This window comes from Trichosurus vulpecula, chromosome 7, assembly GCF_011100635.1.
Source record: "Trichosurus vulpecula isolate mTriVul1 chromosome 7, mTriVul1.pri, whole genome shotgun sequence".
NCBI lineage: Eukaryota > Metazoa > Chordata > Mammalia > Diprotodontia > Phalangeridae > Trichosurus > Trichosurus vulpecula.
In genome coordinates, this window is record NC_050579.1 from 271959433 (window position 1) to 271980662 (window position 21230).

The 21230-nt window shown below is 37.9% G+C and overlaps 1 protein-coding gene across 1 annotated transcript in view; it reads right to left on the reverse strand.

The window, feature by feature from the left end:
* The window catches only part of NUDT3 (nudix hydrolase 3), an 82511-nt gene that overhangs the window by 43854 nt on the left and 17427 nt on the right, over positions 1 to 21230 (reverse strand). The window contains exon 2 of the mRNA XM_036768885.1: positions 16859 to 16969. Within this exon, the coding sequence (XP_036624780.1) occupies positions 16859 to 16969 (111 nt within the window). The remainder of the gene's footprint in view (positions 1 to 16858; positions 16970 to 21230) is intronic.

The following is a 21230-nucleotide window of genomic DNA, read 5'->3' on the forward strand; positions in this document are numbered from 1 at the left end:
TAGTAATCAAACAATAAATTTATTCCTAGTGAAACTGGAGGCCCTTTCCTATAGTTTTCTTTAGTTTTTTTTTTAAAGCAAATTTCTCAACATTTTAGCCACTGTTGCAAATTACAGTCACTTTGGGTTTTTAAATGAAAAAATTTAAATAACATAATTTTAGAGCTGAAAGGGACCTCAGACAACACTTAATCCAAAACTCCCTTCATTTCAAACATAGGGAAAGAGAGAAACTAAGGAGGGATACAATAGTATAATTCAGGTCCTAAAGATTCATAGATATCTTGATTTGCTAGGGTTAGTAAAGCTCCTAGAGATCACCTAGATTAGTGGTATGAAACTCAAATGGAAAGGTGGTATGGGGGTGGAAGACAGACCATACACAAGGATTTCTGTGGGTTGCACGTTAACTCAGAAAACCATATATTAACATTATCTGTGTTCTATTGTATTTATATTTATTTTTCATATACTTCCCAATTACATTTTAATCTGAGTTGTGGCCTTACTCAGGATCGTTGGGCCAGCCTCCTATTTGGCATCTCTGACCTAAAACCTTCAATTGCACAGATGAAAAAAAACCCAAAGAGATGGAGAGATTTGCCCAAGGTCACACAACTAGTTACAGGCAGATGAGACAGAATTCAGGGAGAAATCACTCATTCTCAACAGAGTATAAGAGTTCCTCAGTTGTGTTTTATCTAGTTGGTGAACTGATTCAGCTAGTGGAAAGCCCAAGTCAATCAATTCCTCTAGGCCTCCACTCACCATTTCCGTGATGTTTTTTGGCCCCCAGAATAAAATACAAACTACTCTTTACAACATGGCCCTTAGTCTCTCTCTCTAGTGTACATTACTACTCCCCTTCTCGTACTTTAAAATCTAGTCAAACGAGCCTTTTTTGCTGTCCCTCGCGCTGGGAAGGACACCTCTTGTCCTCCGAGCCCGGAATAAGCAGTCTCCTCATTTTCTCCTTCAAGACTCAGTTAACACAACCTTCTATATGAAGTCTCTAGCGATTTCTACCTCCCTTCAACTGCTTGTGCCTTCCATTCCCTAAATTACCTCTAATGTATTTTATATTTATTCTATACCATATTGATCACTTCCCTAACTAAACATAACCTCTGCGAAAAACAGGAACTGTTTCATTTTGGTCTTTGTATTTCTAGTGGTTTATATACAGTAGGTGCTTAATAATTACTTGATAACTGACTGCTGCTCAAACAAAAACACTCCTCCCTGCCCACCATCCCCATATGTGCTGTCTCCCCCATTATACTGTGTTTGTAAGCCCATGCTTAGTTCAGTGCTTGGCTGGTAGTAAGCACTTGGTAAGCGCTCTTTCATTCATTCAGTCACTCAGTCACATAGCACACTTTCAAGAAAGGTATTATTTAAATTGAGTAGTAAATTAAACTTCACAGGTTAATGAAAATGTAAGGTATGACAAGTCTTTTCAAATTCAATTAACTTGAGTTAAACCAAAAGAATCTGTGAATTGCTACTTTACAGGATGTGCCAGTATGGTTCTGGATCTTAAGTAAGAGAAGCACATCACTGGTGAAACAAACCTAACAGTCAAGGATCTAAGGAAACCTGTTTGCACCTCACAGCCACCTTCAGATGCCAGTCTTATTCTGCTTTTGGGAAAGGAAGCTGCATACTCAAATAGAATTGGTGAATCCGCTTTGTATACAACTGCAGACCTAGAGTAGCTAAAGGCAGGTAAGGTGACAAGGGAAGCTATTTTATATGTTCACGGTCATACTTCATTAGATACGTTTGGATACACATATGACATGAACAAAATAGCACCATGAAAAAACATGTTTCTGACATGGTCAATATGGGAATTTGTTTTATTTGACTACACATATTTGTTACAAGGATTGGTTTTCTTTTTTTCAGTGGACAAGAGGTGAGAGAGAAAATAAACCGAATTGAAATATTTTATCTCTTCTTAAATGAATGAATTCACAAAGCTTTTTGATAAATTAATTGTGGAAGCCATAACGAATGATTAAGAGAAACTTAGGCTATGTGGACCATATGTCATTTGGAATGACTTAGTACAAAATGGGCTTCAGGGCCAGTTTCAAAGCCAAAGAATGTTAGACTGGATGAACTGTGGAACCAATCCAGTACAGCATTTCTTATGCTCTAAATAAGCGGTGATTAATTTACACAAGTATTCTTACTATTTTAAGACCAAATATATTCGATGGTATCAAATGAGAGGTATTTTAAAACCAGGCCTTTTAATACACTGCCTGCAATGTTGGCTCCAAAAGTTTGAAGAGTACTATTATAGTCTTTTATGGATTTCAATGGCCTTTTCTTCCTTCTTTTCGGAGCCACCCTATCTCTAGCCAGCATTTCAAAACAAAAAGAGGCTTCTATGAGTAGAGAAAGAATTCTGCTACTGTTAAGTCTTTAGTACGAGAGAAAATTAACATCAATATAGGAACATATTAGCACCTACTTTGTGCAGAGCAATGAAAAAAGTGGCATTTTGCTAAATGCCATTTGAGTGCTTGTCACGTACTGTACACTGACCATAAGACAAAGGACACATACGTTGTAATACTGATGATAAAGAATATTAGACCAAAAGAGTCAATTTAAAAGTCTTACATGGGTTAAAAAAAATCTTCATAAGAACAAGAAAGGTGTATGTTCAGCGTGGTTTGTATGATAAAGTTCTGGGGGTTTTTGGTTGACTGCAAGCTCCACATGAAGGAAGCACTAAATGATTGGCACTGTATTTTAGATAGCATTAAAACATTAGAGCACAAGAGGACAGGTTATGGACAGCAATTATAAGAATATTAAATTTGTTTTTGGGGAAGGGATAGGCATATGTCGCTAATAACTACCTGCATCCTGCATGCTAAAGAACGGAGACAGAAGTCCTGTAACCCCGAAGACTAAGGCCCTCAGGGCAACAAGGGCATGCTTTATTCTCCTCCATCTGATTCTCTATCTCATTCTCTCACTGTAGCTGTTTTCTTCTCTCCTAAATCTCCAACCCCGGCAAAGGACCTCAACTCAAAGTTTAATGAGAAAATGGAAACCATTCCTGTAAGCTCTCTTTACCCTTTTTCAAAGCCCCTTTACTTTGTCAGACATTCTCTCCTTTCACTTCAGTCTGACAAAAAGGCAACCCTTGGCCTCACCAAGGTCAAAGTCTTCATGTGTCCTTTGTCCCATCCCCTCCTATCTTTTCCAAAAAATGTGCCTCCATGATCTCTCCCCCCCACCCCCCATGTTCAATCACCAATCTCCTAAAACTGCCTACAAAGATAAAAAGGTGGCCTCTGTCCTGAAAAAAAAAGCTCTCACTTGACATCTTAACCTATTATTCTTTTACTTTTCTCTTTCATACCCAACTCTCAAAAAAACCCTTCTCTATTCCCCTTGCTTCCACTTCCTTTCCTCCCACTTCCCAAACCTTCTCAATTTGGCTCTCAACAACCTCATCAAATTAACTAAACTGCCCTTTCCAAAGTTAGCAATGATCTCTTAGTTTCCACAGGCAGTTAGATGGATAAAGCACCAAGCCTGGCGTCAGGAAGACCTGAGTTCAAATTCGACCCCACCCACCTCACAACCTACATGACTCTGGGCTTGCCTCAGTTTCTAATCTGTAAAATGAGCTGGAGAAGGAAACGGCAATTGCCAAGAAAACCCCAAAAGGTCACGAAGACTCAGAAACAACTGAAAAGACTGAACAGCAACAAGTTAGCTGCCCAGTCTGACGGTCTTTTCTAATCTTTCTCATCCTTGTTTATCTCTCTTAAGGCACTTTCTTCTCTTTCATGACACTGCTCTCTCTTGGGTTCCTTCTTACCTATCTGACTGCTCCTTCTTAGGATGCTTTGTCGAATCAGAATTCACAAGCCTGCCCATAACTGTGGGTATCCCCCAAGGCTCTGTCCAGATCCTTCTTTCTCTAAGTTACTTGTCAGCTCCTATGGGTTTAATTATTACTTCTATGTAGATGACTTCCAAATATATCCAGCCCCATTTTCTCTCCTCAGCTCTCTTCAAACATCATCAGCTTCACAGGACGATTCTGACCGGATGTCGCACAGGCACCTCAAACTCTACATGTCCAAACAGAACTCATTATTTCCTTCTTCCCTCCAACCTTCCCCTTTTCTGAATTTCCCTACTTCTGTCTAGGCACAACCTCACAAGTTATCTGTAGCTACTCACTCTTCCTCATACCACATACCCACTCAATTTGTTGATCCTACCTATGATCTCTCATATCTGCCCTTTTCTCTCTACTTACACAGCTCCTTAATACTTCTTGTTTTGGACTTAATGCAATAGCCTCCAAACTGTATGTTCCCTATCTCAAGTTTCTCCCTCCCCAAACCAGAGATCGATCTCCTTACCATGCCACCCCTCTACTCTATAAACCCAGTAGCTCCCTATTCCCCGGCAGGATCAAATACAGACACTACTCTGTTTGGCACTCAAAGCTCTTTACAATCTGGCCCCATCTTAACTGGTCAATCCTATCACATATTCTTTTCCTGAGACCCTTCAGTTCAGCCCGACTGTTCTTGTTCTTCATTCACAACAACATCTCCTATCTCTTGTGCCTTTGCACAGGCTGCCCCTCATGCTTGGGAAGCACTTACTCACAAGTGCCTTGGAAAACCCCTAGTTTCCTTCAAAGCTCAGCTTTAGAACCACTTTCTACATGATATCTGGATACGCCACTAAAAAATTACTTCATGTTATATATTTTTATATATTATATAGACACATACATCTCTATTTGTACATACGTGTATATCTGTGTACACACACACGCACGCTGTCTCCTCCCTCACAGAAGAGACATTTTCAATAGCCTTTCTTTCCCCAGGGCCTACCCTAGCCATCACGCAGGCACTGAAGTGCTCAGTAATTACCAGATGTATATACTACTATAAACATATTGCCACCTATATGCTAATGCTAACACCTGTCCATCCCAAGAATTAGTTTCCTCCACATCTAACAAATACAATTTTCTATCACAGAGTTTTAGCTGTGGCTCAAAAGAGAAGCTGGCAAGAATTTATAAGCCTTTAGAGATTTTTTGATCATCCAAAATTCCAGTTCTCTAAGGTCTGAATGTGTCCATATGTCCTTACTTAAAGAAATTCATAGTTATGGGTTTAATGACCATTTTAAAAAGTCACAGGAATGGAAGGGACCTTAAAAATCATTATCTAATAACTTCTAGTCCAACCTTCTCATTTTATTGATGAAGAAACTCAAGTTCAGAGAAGCTGAGCTGCCCAAGGGTTATACAGGTATTGAACAGCAAAGCCAGAATTAAACTCCCCATTTTTGCTAGGTACTTCCCCTCTAAAGTTACCTTTTGACCACTCTGTATGATATCTTATACGTGCCTATTTATTTACACGTCACCTCCCCTAAAGGGATACCTTGTTTTACTGCACTCAGTATTAACTGTGCTTCACAGATACTGCATTTTTAATAAACTGAAGGTTTACGGCAACGCTGAATTGTGCAAATCTTAGCAGCATCATTTTTCCAATAGCTTGTGCTCCCACTGTGTCTCTATGTCACATTTGGTAATTCTCTCAATATTTTGAACTTTTCATTATTATTATAATACTGTTATGGTGATCTGTGATCAATGATCTTTGATGTTACAGTTATAATTGTTTTTGGGGTACTTCAGTGTTAAATGCGGGGTGTGTTCTGACTGCTCCACTGACAGGCCATTTCCTGTCTCTCCCCTGTTCCTTGGGCCTGAGAAACAATACGGAAAAATTAGGCCAATTGATAACCTACAATGGCCTCCAAGCATTCAAGTGAAAGCAAGAGTCAACAAAAGTGGCAAACTTCGTTGTTGTCTTATTTTTAGAAGTTGCCACAGCCATCTCCAGCCTTCAGCGGCCATCCACACGAGGTAAGACCCTCCAACCACTCAAAGCTTACGTGATGGTTCCCATTTTTAGCAATAAAGTATTTTTAATTAAGGTACATACGTTTTTAAAGACATAATACTATTGCACGCTTAATAGACATAATGTAAACATAACTTTTATATGCACTGGGAAACCAAAAGTTTCATGTGACTTACATTACTGCATATTCATTTTATTGCAGTGGTTCGGAACTGAACCCGCAGTATCTCTGAGGGTATGCCTGTATTAGAATGGAAACTTGCTGAGGTTAGAGATTGTCTCGGCCTTTCTTTACACCTCTAATATGTAGCACAGAACTCGGTTACATAGTGAGCTCAATAAATACTTGCTGAGTGCAGTGCTGCTGCCACCATACCCATGTTGCTCAACTGTTGCAGGTAAAGAAAAAGTTTAACATGTCTTTATCCTGATTACTTTTCTTTTCAAAATTCCTATTTGTGCTTAAGTGGTTCTAACAAGCTGAGGATGTGTATGACCTGAAAGAGTTGTGGGCTATGATACTGTCAGAAGGCTCACTGGCACCCTCAAAACAGCATAGATCTTTCAAAGTTCAAAGTAAGTCGTCCTGATGAAAGTTAGAGACATCTGAAGTAGAAAGGGGTAAAAGAAGCTGCACTGTAACTGCTGAACAAGAGAATTCTGATACAGCTTCTCTCTTCAGCTCTGCCAGCCAACAGTTTTTAACTTTCACAATGAATTAGTAAAAGAAAGTTGCTTTGCAAACACCACACAAAAGAGTGCTTTTTATTACACAGAGAATTTGTCACAAGGATGGCTGGAGAAAGCATTTCTTGCCCTGTTATGGAGTATCAGCAGAACAAGGAAATAACACTGTTGTAAGACAGGTCCCTTTGGTATTTATAGTAATGGAATTTTCCCCAATGAACTAAAAATTGGAGGCTTACCTAGAAAAGGGTGGTTAAATATGTTCTTAAAAAGTAATCTATTTTAAAATAGGGCTTTATTTAATAATTCAGCTAATGTTTCTAATGCAGCAAATTCATTTTTTTAAAAAATTTAGCAAATATGCTATGTCTTTAAATCTGTTTGATAAGCAAACACTGGATTAGAAGCAGTTTGGGCTTAATCATACCTATGTCTGATAAAGCTATTATATGCTACCTAACAGTCTTGCTTCGTTTAAAACAACAATAAATTATAACAGCTTTCCCAACTAGATATATGGTGAAGACTAAAAGGAAGCTGGCTGTAGGAAGGAAAGGTATTTTAAGTTAATGCATTTCTTTCAAGCTGTTACTTGAAAAATGCTTCCATAGTTTATTAGTAAGAACAGTTTTTAAAATGTCAAAATTTGTTGGAAAAAATTAAGACTCAAATACTTATTCTAACATTCTTTTCAATTCAGTTGATTTTAGAACGCATATGATGAATGCCTTTTTCTCTTTCTTATCCAACAAGAAGCCTGCAATAAACCACCTATCTGAATGGAGGCTGTTATACTGTTTTTATGTCCTTCTGTAATTTTACATCTCATCTGATTGATAAACCTTGCATTTATACCCTGCCTTCGCCCTAAGCTTCCAAAAGGAGCTCAAACATATCATTTTATTTTCTCTGGATTGAAGCCAGACTGAAGAGCATCTTGTTCATGCTGGTGCAGAGGTTTCATCAGGGCAATACTAGGTGGATCACAACTCATCCAAATCTTAGCATGTAAGACTCAGAGAATAGCCACCACAGCTGCCCAGCTCATAAGAGTCAAGAGGCAGAATTTCAACTGAATTCTTTCCAACTCCATCTGTGCTCTAGGGACCAGTGGTGACAAACTTAAATAAAAATGGAGGCCACTAAACTGTACATGGGGATAGAGCATGAGGCCTGGAGTCAAGAAGACTCATCTTCCTGAGTTCAGATCTGGCCTCAGTCATGTACCAGCTGTGTGACCCTGGGTAAGTCACTTAACCCTGTTTACTTCAGATTCCTCATCTACAAAATGATCTAGAGAAGGAAATGGTAAATTATTCCTGTATCTTTCCCAAGAAAATTCCAGATGGGATCGAAAAGAATAGGAAATGCCTGAAACAACCAATTACAAAGGATACATAAAGATCCCTGTGGGTCAAATATTGACTTAGAAAACCACATATGGGCATAATTATCTAGGTTCTACTGTATTTTTATTTATTGTACTAAATATTTCCCAATTACATTTTAATTGGTTCAGCTACAGTCCAGAGTGTTGCAGGCTACCTATCTGATACCTCTGCTCTATGCTATGCTGCCTCAAATCCTTTTAAAGATAGGAAAATGGAAACATGTTTAAAAGAAAAATCTATGCAAGGTCAACTATCTTAATGAGGAACTGGGTTTTGAAACCTGACATCTTGCCTTCAGCTCCATGTTATATAATGTTAGGGTCCAGATCGAGGAAGGATTCCCTGGAGATGGTGACACACTCCAGGTGCCCTTATTTGTGGATGATGCTGCTTTGATCACAGCAGGCCCCAATTAGAGCTCTCTTCCATAAGTCTCTGCAATCACTCAAAGGAGTCTGAGCTGACCATCCACAAAGGAAAAACTGAAAGACAAAGAATATTTATTGCCCAGATTTCTGCATGCAGTTAGATTGACCTGATATAGATTGCCCAATAGTAAATCTACCTGGGATAGATAGTACAGATGAAAAATGAGCTGGACTCAGAGTTGAAAAGAAGGAGCAAAGCAGGAAGGATTACTCTGGTGAAACAGCAAAACTCTTTTACTGACATTCAACTTCCCGAGTAAGGAAAAGCCCAACTTTTCAATAGTAACATTCCAGTGGCATAGCTAGATGGCAGCAAGACATGGAATACCATTGCCTTTGAAGACCTATCAGTATGACACCGAGGGCAATGGATAGGTTTGTGATGGGTGTGAGAAGACTGTAATATATATGATATATATGTATATGACTGTAATATATAATATAAAATAAATAATATATAACCAAAGAGAAACTCCAAAGAATAGGAATCAAGGAACTGCGCAACAGAAAGGAAAAAATTGGCTGGTCACGTGGCAAGAGTGAGGGATATCAAATGAAAAGGCAGAGCTTTCCACTATTATTCTTCCAACTTCAGGACTTTAGGTTTCTCATTAGTTGCCTCTTCTTTACCCATTAGGATTCTCCAGACAGGTCACTTCACTTCTCTGGCCCTCAAGTTTCCTCACCAATAAAATGAAAGGACTAAAACAGACAGACCTAATTCCAGGAGATTCCTGGATCTCAGGACGAATTATTTTTATCCTGAGGACATCTGGAAGAATGGGAATGAGTAACAGGAAAAAGAGAAAAAGGCTAGGTGCAGTTACTCCGCCTGGGACACATACTTTGCCCAATATTCTGGGAAAATATGTGTAACTCTAACACTGCCCAAGAGTGGAAACAAGACACATGATATTCCACCCCAGAAGAGCTGAGGCAGTGACTGCTAGCCCTTTGATAGTAACAATGGATGGTAACAGATTAAGTTGGTTAACCTAGCAGCTATCCAAGCTTACTGATGGACACTGAGTCTTGTCTTTTGAATTGCGCTGCACTCAAGAAAAGGACACTTGTATATTAACCGTACCTTCAAATCTTTATCCAGCCAACGGAGCTACAGAAGGGGCAGCCACCCCGCTGAGTCTAAACTGGACGTCTCCACAGCTACAGACTCCCCAAGACTCACATTTAACAATAACAAAAAAAGCACAAATCTGTAGATCAATGAGACTGTTCTCCTTTTGCCTACTGAATGTACCACAGGAGGAGAAAGTCTTTATTAGTCCCATTAGAAATAGTTCCTGATTTACGTTTTAAGGTTAATAATGACAACCAGGTGATTCTAGCTAATTAGAATGAATGTAGAATTACCTAGTGAGAGTGAGGAGGGCGCGTCTAACCCTAGAATTATACTTCTCCTTAATTTTCAATATAAATATAGAAGCAACTTAAAACACCAAAAGGAAAAAAAGAATGCTCTTACTAGATTCACATTGCTATTTTTCTCTGCTACTGCCACTCACAGCAGGGGATATTAAGCCCCTGAACAAATATCTCTTTGATATTTAAAAATGTTACATTTACATACACATCTGTTAACATTGCCAACTGTAACATATCCACTATAACCAAATTTCTAACAAACTTCAAGAGCTTTTATCTGCTAGCACTGGGCTTCAATTTTACTTAAGTTCTTTTCTTTTTTAAATTTACTGTAGTTTAAGTCTAAGCTTATTCATTTCTTGTCAAACCAGTAGCAGAAAGACATAAATAGGCAATAGGATCATAGAACTGGAAGTGAACTTAGAAGCCATCTAGTCCCGTCCCGTCCCCCCAATCCCCCCCCCCCCTTTATTTTTAACAGATGAAGAATTCAGGCCCAAAGAGGTGATATGACTTGCACAGGGTCAAACAGCTGGTAAATATCTAAGGCAGGATTTGAACCTCTGGGGTCTTCCTAATTCCAAGGCCAGCATTCTCTTCAGTAGGCCATGCAGCCTTTCTCAGTACTTACAATCTGTTAAGAGGCATGCTTATCCTTTCTTGGCCACTATCTATGCTACTTGGATCTTTCTCCTGATTTTTTCCACTCATAAGTGAAACTAGGGCAAAGGGTGCCATGGCCGTAATCCTCACATTTATCATTCATTACTCAGAAATGCCATTCTGCTCTTGCCAGGCAAACATTCTCAACAGCACGTGGTCCCTATCTTCTTTATTCCCCCTCGCTTCTCCTTTTTATGCTGCTGCTCAGATCAAGAATGCCTTCCAGCTTGCTTTCTGCCCATCCATAGTCACTGCTTCTTTAAAACTTGGCTCAAAGAATCAGAACAAGTTATACAATGACAACAGGGTAAAGAAAACAACTTGGAAGATTGCAGAGCCCTGATCAGTGCAATGACCAATTATGAGTTTGGATAGTTCTGATCTCCTTGTTAAAAGACCAGAGGTACAAAACGAGAGAGATATTTTTAGACATAGCTAATGTGTGATTTTGTTTTGTTTGACTCTAAGTACTTGTTACAAGGAAGGGCTTTTGTTGAGGGGGAGGGGAGAATCAATGGGGGAAAGTTAATGGGTGATGACTGATTTAAAAAAAAGAGAGCATCAATAAGAGATTAAAAATACAAAGAGAAGAGAAGGAATTCAGAAGGGAACAAAGACAAGTTCATTGTTTCATATACAATTCTCTTTTCTTTGTATGTTGAATTTTGGTTCAAATCTCATTTTTTCTAAGAGGTATTTCGCATTTCATATTTTCCTAGAACTTATATTTATCAAAGAAGTATTTATTAATCAACCACTGTGTACTCATCACTGTACCCAATCACTATAAGGGACTGAAAAAGAAGTTAGTTTCCAACCCACAAAGTACTTACAATTCAAAATACTGCAGAAATTGCTGGTCAAAAAGGAAAAAAAAATTACCCATGGGGCAAGATTAGTTTAGGAAGAAAGTAAGCCTAGAGAGAAATGAGGAATTTGGGCTGACAGAGTAGGCAGAAGGGGAGAAATCTATTTAGGGCAAACTGCAAAAGCAAAGACATACAGGTAAAGATGCGTCATGATTTGTGAAAGACAGTAAGAATAGACACACGGGAAGAGGCAGAGGCTAGAGAGGGAAACTGAGACACTGATCTAATGAGATTGGTCTCTCAGTTCTGAGACTTTGATATATGGCAGCGAACTGGTAGAAAGAGCCTTGTTTGCGGAGTCAGAAAATATGGGTTCACAGGAGAACACTGTACACAGTAAAAGCAATATTGCATGATGATCAACTGTGAATGACTTACCTACTATGATCAAGACAATTCCAAAGGACTCATGATGAAAAATGCTGTTCACTTCCAGAGAAAGAACTGATGGAGTCTGACTGCAGATTGAAACATACTATTTTTCACTTTCTTTATTTTTTGGTCTGTGCTTTCTTTCACAACATGACTAATATGGAAATATATTTTGTATGATTGCACATGTATAACCTATATCAAATTGCTTACTGTCTTAGGAAGGGGGAGTGGAGAGAGGGAAGGAGAGAATTTGGAACTCAAAAATTTTTAAAACTGAATGTCAAAAATTGTTTTTACATGTAATTGGGGAAAAATGAAAAATAATATTTAAAAAAAAATCTGCAACTTATTACCTGTATGACCTTGAGCAAATCACTCAATCTCTCTAGAACTCAGGTTCCTTATCTGTAAAATCAGAGACTAAAGTGGATGCCCCATCTTAGGAGTACCCACCTTAGGAAATAACTGGGAAAAAAAATCCCTGGTATATGAATAATGGAATATTGTATAATAAGAAATTACAATTTTGAGGAATTCAGAGAAACACAGGAAGACCTATAAGAACTAATGCAGAGGGAAAGATGCGAACCAAAAGATAAATACACACAATGACTACAATGTAAATGAAAAAACTGCAAAAGAGAAGCCAAACTCTGATGAACTGAAAAACTAAAAATTGGCAGAGAAAAAGTAATGCTAAAATCTCTACCACTTCATGGCAGAGATGTTGGGGACTACTTAGGGTAGGGTGTTGTATATACTGTCAGAATCAGTTACTGTATTGAGTGTTTCTGATTGTTTTTCTTTGTCATAAGGGAGGGTTCAATCTGGAGAGGGGTTTGGAGTGGATAAGTGTATTTGTAGAAACGACTAATAAAAAGAAAGGGCATAAATACATTTTATTTTCTAAATGATGGATCTGGACTGAAAACTCTCTAAAATTCCTTCCAGTTGTGAATCCTATAATGCTCTAAGATTTGCAGGCAAGCATAAGGGGTTGATTAGGGGAACAAAACGAAATGAGATGGAGTAAGAAAAGAGTAGCTAACTACAAATTGACTAAGAACCTTGAGAGAACCTTGAATATTACAGCTAAGGAATTTAGATTTGATGTGATAAGGGAAAATGGAGCCACATGAGCATGGCAATGACATGGGAAAAAATACCCAGTACTTGAGTAAGAATAACCTGGCAGTGGTATATAGGATAGAGTGGAAGAGAGACTAGAAGCTCGGGGTCATTGTCATAACATGGTACTGAGGCTGTAGCTAGGGTACTACAAATTAAGAAGGGAACAATTTGAAATACATTATAGAAAACTAGTGGAATTATGATGTTAACTGAAGAATGGGATGAATGACTTCTAGATTTCCATTCTACAGGACTGGGAGAATGGTGGTCCATTTTTGAGGTATGAGGCAAATTCCTCCCTCTCCAACCATATATGCATTATATTTACAATCCAACATTTATGGAGTAGAGAAGAGTCACCTTATTTCTAGGAAAATGTGGGAACTGACTTTGAATGAAGAGCCAGATTAGAATGAGGTCAGTAATATACGGAGAAATGAACTGGCACTAGAAGATCAGAAAGTAAATGAGATAGAAAATAAGATGTAATTAGTAAGGAGAGAGTTGCTAAAACAAGAATAGGCTTACAACAGAAAACAAAAGGTTAAAATGATTCAAGCTTATAGGCCAGTTATGGGACAGACTCAACCTACAGAGAATCTATGAGACAGACAGCCTCAAGGAGTCAAGAAGGCAAAATTCTGGGTGTATCAAGAACCAGGACAGGGTGGTTAGGGAGCAGCTGAGAAATAATACAGTTTTAATATCAGGACTTCCAAAACTCCTTAACATGATAGATTTTGGCTCTAAATGACTAACAGTGTCAAGATATATTAAAGGCTCACTACAAATGAGGAAGCGGTATTGAAGAGGAGTGTGAAGTTTAGTCCATACAAGATTACTGTCTAAACAAGAGAAGAGTCTTCAATGGTGGCCATAGCTGGGTGGAAAATAAATAGAATATAAGATAATTTACAAAATCTAACAGTTGAACGTCGTGGAAGATTATAGGTAGTACTGCCTCAGAACTGGGCAGAGAAAAAACTGGCCTAAAGAATTCTGGGTACGAGGCCTAACAGACCCATGTTATCCCAAGAGTATTCCTGCTACTCTCTGTTATATGTGAGTTGATAAGTAGTTAATTTTCTTCCTGCTCCTCCATTTTTTTAGTATAAATCAATTTTGGTCAGATCTGCAAAGATGACCATATCAAAAATATTGTGTTTGTTTGTAAGTTACACATTCTTAGGAAGGACACTGACAAGCCAGAGTTCATTTACAGCAAGGTGAACAAAGTATTTAGAGGATTAACAACTATTAAAGAGGCTTGGGAAGATAAATCTGGAGAGGAAAAATTTAGGAAAGACCATGAAATCTATCTGCAGGTACCCCTATAGCTTTCATGCAGAGAAGAGATTAAACTTATTTTGATAAGCCCCAAAGGTCAAAATGAAAAGCTACTGGACGAAGTTAGGGAAAAGTAGATTTCAGCTCAACAGAAAGAAGAACTTGTTTCAGAGGGATTGAGTGACTTGCCCATTGGTTACACATGGCTAATAAGTACCAGAGCTGGGATTTGAGCTCAGTTCTCTCCTGACCACAAGACCTGCATTCTTTTTCATATCGTCTCTCATGATAATCCCTGTGTAAAGGATGATAGATAAAGGATAATCATATGAAGTTCCTTCCATCTCTATGATTCTGTGTTATATAAGACCACTACATATTAATTTTTTTTCTCCTCACCGAAAAATCATGGAACAGTCTAGGGAAGTATGATAACACCTCGCACCATTTCCTGTCATTGCTATCTAACATTAATTGGTTTGTCAGTTTAATTGTAGAGATTGTGTGTATTTTCGTTTACATAATTTTCACAGAGAAAAACACATTTTAAGACATTATATTCCAGAATAACTGTGCTATATCAACATTTAAAAGTGCTTTACAATACCAAAGCACATTTTGTTGAAGAATAGTAAGCATTTTAACTTATAATGTTATTGTGAATAAAAGAAATGAATTGTTTACATTCTTAAAAAAAACTAAATAGTGAACATAAGGAGATCCTTATCTTGGGCAATTCTATTAAGACAGTAACATGGACATACTGGCAAAAGAAGCCAGTGGCAAAGATATAAGAGAGGAAAGATGATAAATTTGGATCAGGGTATGCTGAGTTTAAGCACACTCAAGTGGATGTACATGGGCTATGAGTGGTGTGAAATACGATATCAGAGTTCATCAAGGGTTAAATATGTTATTGATGGAATTGTAGGATCACAAAATTTAGAAGTGGAAGAGTTTTTAGAGATCATCTAGCTCAACAGGTGATAAAACCCAAGGTTGTAGCCTACCCAAAGTCACACAGGTAGCATATTAAGAGCCAGGATTCAAACTCAGGTCACATGTTCCAAAATCAGTCCTTTTTTGACTACTAAACTCAATGAATCTTTATTAAATACTTGCACTGAGTTAGGTCCTAGCATAGGGAGTAGGAATGCAAAGACATTTTTGAAAAATCAATCCCTGCCCTCAAGGAACATACATTCTCCTTCAGGGATATAACATGTACATATACACAGGTAAGGAATGAATGGGACAAGGGATAGTGCAAAGTGCTACAAGAAAATCTGAGGAAGGTGAAGCATTAATAAGTTGGGTGGGTAAGGAGGCCTTCCAGAAGGAGATGGAACACAATACTTCCCTCACTCTTCGATAAAGAAGTAAATACTCAAAGCTCTACAATAGATAATGGCAGAAGAACACTGAGAATTAAATCTTGAGAAACTCCAGTTAAAAGGTTAAAAGTTAAAAGGAAAGGAGCTGAAGTAGGCACAATCAAGGTTATATTATTCTACCATCTAATTGTTTCTTAATTATTTTTAATTGCAGCCTGTTTTCATATGTGTATATACTATTTCCCCAACAGAATATAAGCTCTGAAAAAGATGAATTTTATTTCCTACTTTTTCCTTAACCTCATAGTACCTAATGCTTAGTACATATCTGCTGAATAAAAGAATCCAGAAAAATCACCTGACTAAAGGGGAAAATAGTGTTATCTATTGTACATGTGTTTAATTTTTGTGGCACAGACTGAATACATTCAACTTGCAGTTGGCATCTCCCATATGTACTGTCTCTCCTATTACAAAGGTTCTTAAAATCTTATTAACTTGTTTTTAATATTCTGATAACTGTATTTCAATACAGTTGGTCTCCTTCATAATTTTTTCTATGTATTTAAAAATATCATTCTGAGAAGTGAAACATAGGCTTCACTAGATTGTCAATGGGATCCATGACATAAAAAAGTCTACAAACCTCTATTCTATTAGTTTGTCTTGTTTTTCTATCTGAAGCCCTAGCATGTAGCATAATGCTTTGCACCAAGTAAGTGCTTATTACTAAGAGCTTTTGCACTCACTCATTCATTCACTTTCCTCTCAGGAGTTTCAAAGCTAAAAGTCATCAGACATTGCAATGGTTCACCTTTCCTAGGCGCCTGACTAGATTACAGGAAAGACCAATACATTCCTCATCACCATAAAAGTAGCAGGTAATAAGCTATATCAGAAGGTATATTAGGGGTAACTAATAATAACCGGCATTTACAAATCATTTTAAGCTTTATAACTTATCCTTTGAGGTAGTTTTGGGCTGAACAATGACTTGATTTTTAATTTGCTAAGATAACAAGATTACAGAAAAGATACAAAGGCAGAGTGATTGAGTCCCCCAAAGTTACTTTTGAATCGTAAGAGAAGCTGATGTCACTAAAGTATAGCTATTTTCAATTCCCTTTAAGACACAAGGGAGGCACATTTTAAAATGATCAGAAACTACCACTCTATAATACCAAAAGCATTAAACACATGGAAATATTTTAAAAGACTTTACAAATACAACAGAATAGGGGTAGGGTATTTAATCAGATTACTGCAAGAAATTAGAAGGGAAAGAGATAACATTCCTCCTTAAAAAGAGACAGATATTGACAAATGTAAATTTCTTCAAAAGAGCGCTCCTTTTTATTTGATATATACCTCTTCACACACTTCTCGAACAGCAGCCACGCCGGGCTCCTCGTCAGGCTCCATGCCTCCTCCAGGGACAATCCATTTGTCTGGATGACGACTACTGCTCACCAGCAGCACCTAATACATAAAAATAACGTATTTGTGTGTGTGTAGATATAAATATGTATACATCCATATAGCATATAATAAACGCTTATTTGGAAAATTTCAAAGTTAGAGAAAACAAAAACAACAACCCCAAAATGATCAAACACTCAGCACCCTTGCCATGGCGGTTAATCCCTAATTTAATAAATTATCTCCTTAACATACAGACCCTGTCCAATCCATCCTCCATTATGCAGCTACCAAAGTAATATTTCTCAGGCCAAGGAAGCCACTCAGATTCTAGGGGGGAGTATTCATCAGTTTTGCTGAATTTTTTTCTTCTTTCTCTTTCCCCCCTCTCTCTTTTAGAAAACTTCTTTGTTATTAGGGATTATGGATTTATCTTTAACTTTTATGGCCTAAGAAGACTGATTTCTCTGTCACCTTGATGTAATCCTGCTTAGAATTCAATTGTTTTCCTTTTCTATGTGGCCTGAACCTATGTTTCAGCATAATAATAAAACTTCAGTTTTCACTTCCATAATTTCTGCATTGTAATAAATGTATTTTGGCAACAGTTATCTACCACATGAGCTCAGAAAGAAGCCATTTCTCCCATAATAGTTTTTACCACGCTGATGTTATAGTACCAATTGTTCTCTTCATTCTGCATCAGTCCACACCAATATTCCCAAGTTTCTCTAAAATCATCTCTTTCTATAAATGACACAGCAACTGACAGTGTGTTATCAGTGAAAAGAACTTCCACACTTCTACAATTTTCTACATTACCAAAATCACAGATCTGGACCAAATATATGAACCCAACCAAGAAAAATAAAAGGCAAAATAAACGAGACTAATAAATCATATGCCATAGTGAATACAGCTCTTTAGTAATTTCCCTAAGAATTCTGTGCAACTGAACCACAGAAAGACATTTCAAAGGCTAGAGCAAAGAAAAAAGTCACAGTTCAATATGTAGTATCTAATGTCTAAATCACTAAGAGGTGAAGATGACCTAGAATGCCATCACAACAAATTCTACTGCTTTGTGTTAAGGTACAAATAACTGCAAAATAAGGAGACATTACTAGTCAAAGTAACAAGTGGCTTGCAGAAGAAACTGCACAACTTCATGATGTTATTTTTACAACTATTATTGTGAAAAGTAAATAGTTTTCCTTTTCAATTTTCCTTGACAACCCAGCTAAAAGATAAAACAGCACATACATTTCAAAATTGTAAATGAGATTCTAAGTTCTTATTCTAAACCTTCAAATTATCATGTAAACTTTGCTTTATCTTGTATTCTCCCCAGGAGAATGTAACCTTCATGAGGGCAAGAACTGTTTTTTGTTCTGTGTCTGGTACCCAGTGACTAGTACAGTATCAAGCTCACAGTAGACCCTTAATAAATGCTTACTGGATTGGAGTGGAGAACCGAAAATCAGGACAAAAATAATTTAAGCTGAAAGTGAAATTCTACTCACATTAACTGATGAAGTTTCTTTATAGTCCACACAACAGTTTCTTTGAGTAAGAAAGTCCAACCCATTACTTTTGTAATACTATACAAATATAAAGGTCTATAGACTTCTAAAATGTCACATACAAAGCTCTTTAAAATATTTACAACATAGGTTACTATCATTTTTATTCTTTAGAAGAGTCCTAAGTAAACTTGCTTATATTGAAAATGATCCAATGTTACATAATAACAGAAGATAAATTTAAGTTTCACTGGGTTGCAACATGTAATCAAGAAAGATGACCTGACAATGATGTGCTCTCCTCCTGGTAGAGTTTGGGGTCATACAGGTTAGCCGGATGCCAGAAGAAAAGTACCATATCAAATAAGGTAATGCTGAGTATTTTTCCTATAAAGCAGAATAGAGTGCTAGAGAATGAATTAATGTACCATGACTGGGGCTTGATGGCAGCCAATGTTTTAAAGGTTTGATCAGAATTTCAAATGGCACCCTGCTAAAAAACTGAATAGAAAACTCAATATTCACTCTCATCTTGCAAACAGAAGACTGAAATGGAATAGAAGAGAGAGGCAGAGAGGCTTAGCAGATATAAAATGCTGGAGTCAGAAAGCTCCAAGTACAAATTCCACCTCTAACACTTAATAGACTCGCGATTGTGAGCAAGTCACTTGGCACTCTACGACCCTCAGTTTCCTCCCCTATGGAAAGAGTAGTGTCCTTTCCAGCTTTAAGTCTATGGTCCTAAAACTATCTTGCTGGAATGCCCAAATTATGCTTGTAATCATAACCTCATTCAACAAAGCCTAACATTCAAAAGGACACTTAGGGAAATCGACAGATAGAAGATAAGACCTATATCAACTGGATAAAAGGTTCAAGCCTGATTACAAGTATATCTAACATCTGTTAAGGGCATGAAAAAAATGGAGCCATCTGGGACTTTTGGAAATCTGTGTAAAAAACAAAAATATGAAAAAGTAGGCTATCTTGCAAAGAAGACGTCCATAACATATAAATGTGATGGAGTATTACTGTGCTGTAAAAAATGAAGAATAATTCTTTCATAAAATGAGATTTAGAGGGAAGCAAGCAGACCCATGATGAGTTACTCTGCCTAACAACAGTGACATAGAAACTAAAAAACTTCATTTTCTAAGAAAGGAGACAATTTCCAAGCTCTCTTTGTTATCTTCATCCATAAGAAAACACTAAGGAAACATCAAAGCAGTCTAGTTGCTGAGGTACACTCCACTTCATGCCTTTAACAGATGCTAGATGTACTTACAGTCAGGCCTGAAGCTATGTGCATTATAGGGGGTCTTTCACCCAGCTGATATAGGGCTTATCTCCTATCTGTCAATTTCCCTAGGTGTCCTTCTGAATCTTAGGCTTATTGAATGAGATTACGATTACAGGCATAATTGGACAGTCCACTAAGTTTTAGAACCATAGACCTGCTTTACAAAAGATAATCCAGGTAAACTTAAGCTTTTTGGAAGGAAGGGGCTCTCAATAATTGTTTACAGCGTAAAGAGATTCTGAGACTAAAGAACCGGTCAACTACTTCTCCTGGGTGGTCTTAGTAATAAATTTGGTAAAACTGTTATTACGTAGCTCCCCATTATTCTGATCTGACACCATGGCTCAAATTTTGTCCTCTCAAAATATAACTACATGCAGAAAAAAGTTCAATATTTAACTCAAGAAGCCAATGGTAGATACACTATATTATCAAATATTAACTCCTGTAGCTATCTCCAGCTTCTTCCCTGCCCCCCCACAAACATGAGAAACTAAGTGGGGGTGGGGGTAGGGAACAGGTTGAACATTGAAAAATCATTCTTTTGGAAGATATATTTAAATGCTCAGAGTGATATAAAGTTCCAAGTAGGAGAGCTTTCTGACAGAACACTGACAGCCCCTTCTCTTCCCTTAAAAAAAAAAGTATTTTTTATTGAGAATTTGTTCATAAAACACAAATATTTCAATATATAAAGAACAAGAAACTATTAAACTATAAACCACCAATTGGTAGTTTTTAAAAATGTGTATATGTATGTTGTACCAGCACATACATATATAATGAGATAATAAAAATTCTCTTTGTGTACCTTTCTATACTTTTTTTAAAAAATGTTTTATTAATTCTCTTTTTTATGACATTTCTATCACTATCTATTAAGAAGAACAAAGAACAGCGGAGCCAAGATGGCGGCTGGAAAGCAGGGACTAGTGTGAGCTCCCCGCCAAGTCCCTACAAAAACCTATAAAAAATGGCTCTGAACCAATTCTAGAATTGCAGAACCCACAAAATAGTGGAGGGAAGCAGGGCTCCAGCCCAGGACAGCCTGGATGGTTGCTGGGTGAGGTCTTTCGCACACTGAGCTGGGAGTGGAGCAGAGCGGAGCAGAGGCCAGCATGGGCCGCGCGGACCAACCAGACCAGGAGCCGGACGGAGTGGGCCCTAGCGCCCTGCATCAGTGAGCTGTGGCAGTTGCCAGACTTCTCAACCCACAAACACCAAAGACAACAGAGAAGGTTAGTGGGAAAAGCTGCTGGGGACAAGGGGATAGAGTTTGTGGTTCAGCCACCACCCCAGAGGCAGCGGAGGTGGGGCAGCTACAGAACTACAGCTGCAGTTGCTTCCAGCCCCAGGCCCACCTGGTGGGAGGAATTAGGATCAGAGCAGGAGTGCAAAGCCTGCTTAGATCTGAGTCTGGTCTGGGTTGGCAGTTCTTGGGGGAGGAGGAGTGCTGGTGTGGCAGAGCTGGCTGTAATAGCTCTGAAAACAACAGCGC